This window comes from Pteropus alecto, unplaced genomic scaffold, assembly GCF_000325575.1.
Source record: "Pteropus alecto unplaced genomic scaffold, ASM32557v1 scaffold320, whole genome shotgun sequence".
NCBI lineage: Eukaryota > Metazoa > Chordata > Mammalia > Chiroptera > Pteropodidae > Pteropus > Pteropus alecto.
In genome coordinates this window covers 1,907,334-1,917,720 of record NW_006429963.1, presented here as the reverse complement: position 1 = coordinate 1,917,720, position 10,387 = coordinate 1,907,334, and the positions used below count along the sequence as shown (strand labels likewise).

The window sequence follows — 10,387 nt, the reverse complement described above, 5'->3', positions numbered from 1 at the left end:
CCCGCCCCGCCCCTGCCCCGCCTCCTTTGCCCAGGTCCAGCAGCCTTGTGTTTGAGATTTCAGCTTATCCCCCTGCCTTCGGGATATTTCCCCAGACCCCCACCCCACAGCCAGGATGAGGCTGGGGACCCTCCGCTTGCTCCCCCGCCACCGCCATCACTGTCCCCATCACACCGTCTCCCTGCTTTTCCTCCCCAGTGGACCCCCAGGTCCCCAAGAACCTCCTCAGCCCTGCGGTATAGACCTGATGCCTCGTAAGCATCGAGTGCGTATCAAAGGCTGGATAAGGAGCTCGATCGGTCACGGCGTGTTCCTTACCCGAGGCGAAGGTCAGTTACCTTTTCCGACAGAAGCGTCAACCGCAGGCTCTTTTGTCACATTTCTCTGTGTTTTCGCCTTTCGCAGCAGCAGCTTCACCACCACGGGCCGGAACCTGTGACATTCCTCCCGTAAATCTTAACGTTTCCAGACGCCAAATGGTTCCTAATGATCCATCAAATCATGGTCAAGCCCAGGCTCCGTGAAATGCCAGTAAACTTCCAGATTTAAAAAAAAAAAATGATAATTGCATGTACATGTATTTATTTAATTAACCTCATTTTCTCCATAGCCATTTGGCTCATTTTTTTTAATTAGCAGAGAAATGTGACTATTTAATGGAACTCGAGTCATTGAAATGTCCTCTGAAGTCACTGCTTTCTGTTTCCTGTTGATCTAATCACCCCAGAACAAGGCTCGCGGTGGACTTCTTCAGCAAGTCCTTCTTTTTAAACTTCATGTTACTTCATCCCAAGATGACTCGACTCCAAAACCTCCCTCCCTGAAGACACAGTAATAAAAGCGTAAATTAATCCTTCAGTGGAAAAGTAAACTGTCCCATCTCGACAGATAAAGCCTACCAGAGCCTCGCCATGGTGCTTGCCATTGTCACATGGCTTCGGCCAGCATCCCACATCCCCGTTGAATCATATCGGAATGAGAAATCAGTGTCAGAACAAAGCCAGCCTGTCAAGCAGCTGGTAGGCCTGCTTCTCACCTCCTGGGTCACAAAGAGCCACACTGGCATATTTGTAATGTCCCAAAGAGGTGACAGAGTCTGTAAATCTCGTCTTCCAACAACCCCAAAGGTGGCCGAGATGTCGACAGCCTGGTGCACAGTTAGCGGAACATAAGGGTCGTGGTGGTAAGTGGGTGTTTAGACTGATGGTTCTTGACCGGGCCACCAGCTGCCAGCGGTTCCAGTGAATTTGGAGCGGGATGGGGCTCGGCCGTCGGCATATGACTTCGGCACCCACCTCCCACGTGCTTCTCGTGGGGATTTGCGCATCACGGGCTAGGCGCTGGCAGCCGGCAGGGGACTCGATGGCCTCTTTCACACTGAAGGCTCATGGTCACAATCCAGCCTCAGGACAGAGCAAGGAATCTGTGAGACTGTTTTCCACCGCCAGGCCTGTAACCAAGGACCATGTCCCACACAGAACCGCCCACCACTGGGTCGTTCCCGATGGGACTGCCACTCCCAAATCGTCAGGTCAGCAGGCGCCGTGCCAACTGCACTGTGGTATCCGCCGGTCCTGGCCCGTCAGTTCAGTTCAAGGTTAAGGTCAGGATGTCACCTGGCCGTTTGCCTCTTTTTCTTCTAGCCCTGAGCGAGGAGCCGTCGCCCGCACCAGGGGCCGTTCTATACAGTACGAATCGTTTTTTGTGTGATTTTTCTCCGACCAAACCTGTAAGTAGACGGCCTGAACCCATGGAAGTGGTGGGTTTCAGACAGCGAGCTGTGACTTGACGGCCGCGTCACCTGAGACATAATAACTAAGAGCACAGTGACCCTTCACTGGGTGTCCCATGTCCCCTGTGCACCGTCACGCCAGGCATCATGCATCCATTGTCTTGTTTTCCGTTCCCCGTCTCTCCATTCGGCAGTGACGACCAACGTTCAGAAAAGGTCGGTGCTTTGCCCAAGATCGCACCTGACACCATGGTGGCTTTCTCTGCGCCCAACGTCGTCACCGGCTCAGTGTCCTCAGTTGAAAAGCCAGCGACTCAGATCAAGCCCAGCTGCGTTCGCATCTACGAAAAGTCTGAAAATCTTTTAAACGCCCTGCCAATACCGAGTGTCGTTACCGCTGCGAACGACGATATTGGTGTTCAAGGCCACCCATGAGATCCTTTGTTGCCGTATCTGGGAACTAACTGGCCGTTTCCTGATACGGCCTCCGATGTGGTTAATCGATCACCCTTACCTGTCTCCCTGCCAGCACCCTTAAAGGAAATGAAGCGTTGACCTAAGTGACATTTCCACCTGAGTCCTCTGCAGCGTCCGAAAATGAGCCACAGTGCCCCAGATAGGACAGTGGACCCCAACGGGAACAAAACGCTCCTCATGGGGAGGCCGGGCCCTTGGTCCCGAACGCTGTGCTCACAGCCGAGTGGGGCACAGAAGGCTACAACAAAGAAAATCCCCAATGTCCCCTTCCCCAGAGGGCGACCTAGACATTTTTTTTTAGTTTTCTACATTTAACTATTTTTTTGGTTTCCGATGCGTTTTATATGTTAATGACATACTTCAGATAGACAGAAGAACATCTGTGAAGAGTGCAGAGCAATAAGGTGGACACTCGTAGACCCTCCGCGTGTCATGCCACATGGACCCTGACGGCGATGGCCGCGGCGCTGAGCGCAGCCCGTTGCACCCCCGCCCCTGCCAGGTGGCTGCGGCTCTGGACTCTGTTCCTGCTTCTCTGGTGCTTTTCCCAAAACACTTCCCGACACATTCGCCGATAAATAACGTATCATCTCCGTTCTTACCTTGACGTAGCTGTTGCTGTGTGCTGTGTAGACTCTGCTGCTTGGTGCTGCATCGACACCATTTGTGACGTTCGTTCATGGACATCGACCCACGTGGCTGTAACCAACTCTCTTCCGACACTGCGTGGCAGCCGGTTACAGCAGCAGCGCACAGCAGGGCTCGTCCCCTGTCCGTGGACGTGACCCTCGTTCCTCGTCAGCTTTCCAATTTATTTACAGTGTCGCTGTGTACGTTTTCGCTTAGGCCTCTCGGTACACATTTGCCACCGTTTCTGTGGGTTTAAAATTTGCATAGATTCGGTTACGAAGGAGGTTAATAACTTTTGTACATATATTTACCATTCGTATAACATCTTCGGCAAAACGCCTGTTTGCGTCTTTTGCGTATTTTTCTTCAGGGTTTTTCATCTCTTTCTTTTAGATATGCATAATTTATACATTCTGCTTCTAACCAGTTTGCCAATATTTTCCCTCATTTTATAGCTTGTCCTTTCACTCTTATTTTGATATACTTTGGTACAAAAAAATGTTACTTTCAGTGGAATCAAATTTATTCACTTGTGGTTTGCATTTTGTATCTTTTTAAAGAAATTCTTTCCTGAAACATGAAGATAGTCTCTTGCATGACCTAACATTTTTATAATTTCATCTTTCATAATTATATTTTAAATTCACCTGAAATGAAGCATACTTACAATTACTTTTTCATAATAATAACCAATCGTTCTCGAACCATTTATTGATGAAGTCCGCCTTTTCTTCCGGGCTGCCTGTCATTTGCCGCCTTCTCTGTAGGTGTGGGTGTGATTTCAGACCCTCTATTATGTTTGCCTGGTCTTTCGTTTATTGGTGTAACGGGAACACGCCTTCTCAGTTACTCTAATAGGTATGCCGTGATACCTGCTGTACGATACGTATTGTCATATCTCATACCAGGTGTGTGCATTGGCACACCCGGCCCCCCAACCACGATCTAAAGGAGAGTCTTAGCCATCTTTGGCACTTTGCACACACGTGTGTGTGTCTGCACATACGTGGATATGCAGACACACATACACAGAGTTTAAAATAAGTTTATTCAGTCCTTTTAAAAGCAACTTTGGGGAGTTTAGTTGTAATTGCATTAAATTTATGCATTAGTTGAGGGAGAATTTATAAACGTCAGCTGTTGAAATTTCCGATATGTGATATAGTTGGCAATTTACTTTTTCAAAAAATGTCTTTCACTAAAGTTTTATAATTTTCTCCATGAATTTCTTGCTAACATTTGGTTTGAATTTATCCCTAGGGATTGGATAATTTTGGAACTATTGTATCTGTTTCATTTTATAAAATATGATTTTCCTAATTTATATTTGCCGGAGAATAGGATTGCAGTTGACTTTTTACATGGATTTTGTATCCAGCAGCCTTGCTTCAACTCATTTCATTCTAATAATTTGCCTACGGTTTCTTCCGGAATATTGACTTAGGCAGTCATCCTGTCCGAGTGATGACAAAGTTATTTCTTTCTTCTTCTTGTATTCTGCTGCTTTTTCCGTTCTTACCATACCCTCTGGGACCATAGCACTAAGTCACATGAAGGATAACGACAGGTGTCCAATCCCCGTCTTGTATCTGTTCATAAAAGAAAGGCTTTCGAGTCTCCCCCTGCGGGGGAGGGGCTGCAGGCTCGCTTGCTAGACACCCCTGGTCAGTTCCGGGACGTCGCTGACATTTCTAGTGCTTTCTGAAGTTTCATTTGTTTCTTTGTTTTCCTTTGTCGTTGTCATTATGGTTTCTGTTCTGTTTTTCTTTATCTCACATGGATTTTGAAATCAGTGTGTTTTCTGCCTCTCTGGAGATGATTGTATGGTTTGTCTCCTTAGTCCACGAAGTGTGTTGTTTTGATCGATGGAGAACCAGCCTTACGCTACCTGGATCGGTCCAATTGGTTATGATGTATTTTCCTATATAAATATATATATGTGTGTGTACATATATATACACACATATATATATTTGCTGCATTTTGAAAACTAATATTTTTAAGGATTTTCACATCCGTGTTCATGAGTAAAATCGATCTACTAATGTGGTAAATTACATTATCGAATTCGACTTACGTCGCTTCATTAAAACGGCACTTAAACAGGGACAAATGCAAAACTAGGCATAAACTTATATGACTTATAAAGCCAAATATAATTTACCAATTAACTTCCACAATTCTACAAAGCCAACCGATTTAAAAGCAATCGTGTCAATTCTCAGTAGGTGCAGGCGCTGTGACGGGCGCTCACGATTCCCGCTCAGACCCTTTTCTCGTCCACGCTCGTTGCCCTGTGCCACGTCGTGGCTCTAATGTCCATGATTTTCCTTTCTTTGACTTACCGAGAAACCTTCTTTGAAATGACGCAGCGTGATGCTAGTGTTGCTTTGCTGGGCAGGATCGTGCTGTTTCCATTGTCACGTTCACTTTTATTCCTGTCGCACCGGCCCTCAACCAAAGTAGTACCCTTTGGCGCCAACGCCCCGGTCAACGTCAGCTCAGGAACCAAAATTCAATGACAGGGTTCGGTAATTTCATCCAGGTCGCTACAATGCTTCGTGGAGTGATCTGGGCCTCATTTTAGCTGCCACGTGCACAGAGTGTTAAGGGAGATGAAGTATATGGTAAAGAAACTATTCTACTTTCAATTGTCTTGCAAACGTTAGCTACGACCGGGAGAATGTCTTTGACAGCTCCTACCGCCTGCCAATCAACCTAACAAAGGGAGTGGAAGCCTCGGTCCAGACTTTAAGTGACTGGGCAGAATTACTAACAGAGGCTTCCTTGAGTTTTGCCTGTCCTTGTTCCCTGCCTGCCTGCTAAGGGTACCGGAGCACCACGTACACTAGTGAAGACACGATTTCCCTTACAAATGACACTTGTTTGCATAAAAAGGAATCGATTGGGAAGAAAAAAATAAAGTCAGTAATAGTAGCGGTGAGACTCAAAACCGTGGCAAATCCTGCAGGTAGCTGGTGGCTGCCCAGCCTTCGGGGGCCTCTGTCGTTTTGGCGAGAACCCGGCTCAGGGTCAGCCCGAGTGGGGTCGAAAGCCAGCCCTGCCACTCACGGGACGGATGATGTCCTGACCCCTCAGCTCGGTTCCCCTGTCTGGAAACAGGGTGGAAAGGCCTCTCGGCCACGCCGTGAATGTTCCCGGAGCAATGCCCACATGGCCTTACTTGATGCAGTAAATGCTGGGGCCCTTCCTTGGCCGCTGATGTCACAGGAGAAATCGAACAGCGTCTTGAATCCGGGCCAAGACGTAATCATTTCTACTCAAAGGGCGAGAAAATTACAAATTGAAAATACACAGACTTTGGAGACAGGACGGATTCAGCTTCTCTGACCTGGAAACTCCGGAGCCATTTTCCCCATCCGGAAAAGGAGGATGGTTAAAAGATGTGTTTTGCACGATCGTTGGGAGAATCCGCAGTAATCTGTACGATTAAATCGCGTCATCGTGACTTAATCGTGGAGGACATAGTAGGCACTCAGTGAATAACGGCCGTTCGTTACCATCGGGGTCGGAATCACCACCGTGCCCCTCCCTCACACACTATCTGCCTTCGTCACTTGGATTGTATTCCCATAGGACATTTTCCAGTGTTCGGAGGGGCATCATGTAATAGACGGCTGGAGTGAAGAAGCACCAGGATGCCCAGGGCTCATTCTCCAGGGCTCTGGGAATCTGGGCTTTCCGGCTATCATTTGTGTGATTCAGGTGTAGCTGTAGAGTCTAAGCAGAGATGCCCTCACCTCATGAATTTGAGGCTCGGGAGCTCAAAGCCCGAACTCAGCATCCTTTTCTGCAGGTGGTGCTTTCATTGTTGAATCGTCTTGTTTTCCCACTCATGGTTGCTTTCTGCCTTCCACGAGGTCTCTTTTAAGGATTAAAGGCTGGTAATATGGCTCCTCGAAGGGGAGATTTTGTGAGGCAGGAGCCGCTAAATGTGAAGCGAACTGTGATGGAGCGGTCACATTGCGACCGTGACAGCCCGTGGTTCCCAGTGAGGAAAAGTGGGTGCCGGGTGGCCAGTGGCCGGTGGCCGGAATGAAGGCCCTCACTGGTATGGTTCTCCAGAGTCTCCTCCAGGTGACATTGCCATAGCACTAAGTGACAGTGTGCAGCATGAACATCTTGTGATATTATCAGGAGTTTGAGATTTTGCTTCGTTAATTAACATTTTTGTTTTGCTGAAATTTGGGAGGGCACTGACTTTTCAGAAGTGCTGATTACTAAGCTCACAGCAGAGGGTTGGCTGCACATTCAAACACTGTGTCACATGCTCCCAGCTGAGCTCAAAGGTGTCCTCCCTCCACCGAGCCAGCTGTCCAGACGGTGGGGGGAGGCCCTGGCCCATGCCCCTCGCAGAGCAGGGCTTCTTCTGAACCAGGCAGGGTGCTGGGGTCCCTGGGGCTCGGCCGTGACATAACATCTCCACGCTCTCCCCAAGCACATGCACGTGCACACGTGCACACACGTGATCCCCGTCCACTTACCTGATCTCACCTTGCGATGGCCATGTGCTGTCAGACGCACAGGGGCATAATTTTATGTTGAGGCCTTGTCCTCGGCTTTGAAAAGGAACACACCGGAGCCCTCCAGCCTGACGCGGGGTTCTGAAGGTGAGCAGGGACCGGAGGGGTTTTGCCCCGGGCGTGGGCGGCCGCCTTGGGGCAGGGTCTTCACGGCGGTGTTTCAGACGCTTGGTCTCGACTGCGGTTGGTGTTTTGAAAGGATGAGGAAGGCGGCGAGAAGAGAGACTTTAGATGATCCACGAGGCTTCCTGGCACTGAGCTCGGCCCCGTGGCACTAGGTCCTGTATCAACTGGCCGGAGTGGACATCGGATGTGACACGCTTCGCAGACTTTCGACGGGGAAGGCAGAGGTGGGGGCTGTGAGACCCTGTCATTAGGATCCTGTCCGCTGCGGTCAGGGCTCGTGGTACTTCTTTCGCCACGAATGCGTCACCTGTAAGTGTGCTTCCTAACCCTCAAGTTCCTCTCCCGTGGCTCAACCGCCCTTCCTCCACCGCGAGGCAGGCACGGCCGGTGTGGTCGTCTGCAGAATGATGGGAAAATCCGAAGACAGAGCACTGAGCAGTCTCCGCCGGGTCCCACGGCGGCTCGGCCAGGAGCCGACAGAGGAACCGAGCGTCCTGAATTTCAGGCTGGCGGATCAGCTGGGAAACAGGAAACAGTCACACAGGATAAAGTCGGATGCGGTCACTGCACAGCCTGGATGGGACTTCGAATAGCGCACACGCACGCACACACACAAGCATGCATGCACGCGCACACGCACGCCGTTTATCCCTTCCGGAATAAAGTGCAAGTTCATTTCAATAGTCGTACAGCGGTCACTGCACAGCCTGGATGGGACTTCGAATAGTGCGCACGCACGCACGCACACACACACACGCACGCACGCACACGCACGCCGTTTGTCCCTTCCGGAATAAAGTGCGAGTTCATTTCAATAGTCGTACGTTGTGTATGTGCGCGTTTGTGGGATGACGGCATCTTTACTTTTTTCCATGCGTTCGTAGTAAAGGCGAAGACACGTGGTCAGAGCCTGATGCCTTTCGCTGCCCGGTCTCCCATCTCAGAGTCGGCCGGACTGACCGTGTGAGCTCAAGCCGGCCAGTTTGCTCATCAGAAAAGCCCAGAGCCAGTCGCTGGGCCCTCTGTGGGGTGCCAGTGAGCGTCCCCTGTCCTAACTACCCACGGGAGCTTTTCTCAAGACTCCCGCCAGCGTTCCGTTTCTCCTGACGGGAACCCCGGGAGGGCGGCTGCTTCACACACCCCTGGGGTCTCCCTTCTGTCCATCAAGCGAACATTCCAAAATTTCGAAAGTCCTCAGGACGCCACGCGCGGCCCAGCCTGACACAGAGACCGTGGACGGGAGCTGGGTGGCATCAGGTGTGATCTTGCTGGGGGTCCCACACAGCCGTCCACCGACGACCATGCAGCCCCGTCTCCTCCCTGTCCCCACCGCCAGGACCCCCAGTGTGGGTACAGAGTCTGGCTTCCTCCAGCTTCTCTGGTGCCACAGGCATAGCGCCCAGGGCCGTGCGAGGGTGTGCCCGGTGACAGGGTCAGGCACACGGAGTGGGGGGGGGGGAACAGCTACACTTCCGCCCAGCACTCACGGTGCCCGTCGTGCAGACACGGGGTATCACAGACTGTGTCACCGACCATCAAAATCGGTGTCCCGGAAACAAAAAGTGAGCTGAAAGTCAAACTCTGTGCAGAGGGGACCAGCCATTAAGTTCTGAATGCAGAAATGCTTGTCCAGCCCATTAGCCACAGCTGGAAAGTCCAGCTTGCTTATGTGACCCGTCGATGAAAGCATTCGAGGGACCAGAGGTGACATTTACAGTGCACCTAGAAATTGAGCCACACAGAGACACAAGCCTGACCCTGCCTGACCCTCCGAAGGACGCGCGGACCTCAGTATTGTGCTGCTTCACCAGCCTCCCACAAGATGTGGAGACAGAATCTCCGTGCTCCGGTGCCACGTCTGATTGTGCGTCGTGTTCCGAAGGTGCGCATCAGCTGTGCCATAACCCAGTGACAAAAGGACAGAACTGTGTGATTCCACTTACGTGAGGTCCCTAGAGGAGTCGGAGTCATAGAGACGAGAGTGAGATGGTGGTGCCAGGGGACAGGGGACAGGGAGGGGAGTGAGCGTTCAGTGGGGACAGAGTGTCACTTTGGGAAGATGGACAGTTCAGAAGATGGTGGCAGGGACGGCTGCACCACAAGGCAGTGATACCTGATGCCACTGAGCCGCGCACTTAAAAACAGTTATGGCAGTAAATTCTGTGTCATGTGCATCTTTACGCAATGAAAAACTTTTTCCAGTGATTCACGGAGTCCTTGCCTGTCCTTTGGCCTAAGTTGAGGAGTCCTGCTTTGTGCCCCCAGAGCCCCAGCTGTCCCCATAGGCACATTTTCCTGTTCGTTTATTTTTACCAGATTGTAAGCAGAATAAAGCACACTGTATGCCTCACCCCATTTATCACTGTGCTCAACTCGGTGCCACTTAATAATTTTTAATGAATATTGAATGACTAAAGCCCAGATTTCCAGATTCCCAGCCCACCAATCCTCATTCTAGGGAAACATGATTGTTTCAATGGCGAATGCAATTTGCAGTTAAAGGGCTTGAAAGTATCAGACGACTGATGGTCCGAGTCTTGTAGGCGGTAACGCTGGGTAAGCGGAGTGGGGTCAGAGTGCCTGACCCGCCTGAAATGCAGGTCGTATCGGAGGTGGGGGATCCCCACGCACCCCCGAGACCACCCTTGCTGGGTCCGGTAAACGCGCGGTGGAAACGCAGACCACGCCGCTGGGTATAGATTTTCCGTGAGTGCCGTTTACCGGCACCTTTCTGTTTAACACCCTGGTTTTCCTCTCTCCAAACCAGATATTTATCTTTGAAAACAACATCTACTACTGCGCGCACGTGGGCAAGCAGGCCATCCGCGTGGTGTCCACGGGGAAGGAAGGCGTGGTCTACAACGGCCTCAGCGACTGG

The 10,387-nt window shown here is 50.7% G+C and overlaps 1 protein-coding gene across 1 annotated transcript in view; it reads left to right on the top strand.

Annotated features, from left to right (window-relative positions):
• The window catches only part of DPP6 (dipeptidyl peptidase like 6), a 214,313-nt gene that overhangs the window by 131,145 nt on the left and 72,781 nt on the right, over positions 1-10,387 (top strand). The window contains exon 7 of the mRNA XM_015587682.1: positions 10,277-10,387. Within this exon, the coding sequence (XP_015443168.1) occupies positions 10,277-10,387 (111 nt within the window). The remainder of the gene's footprint in view (positions 1-10,276) is intronic.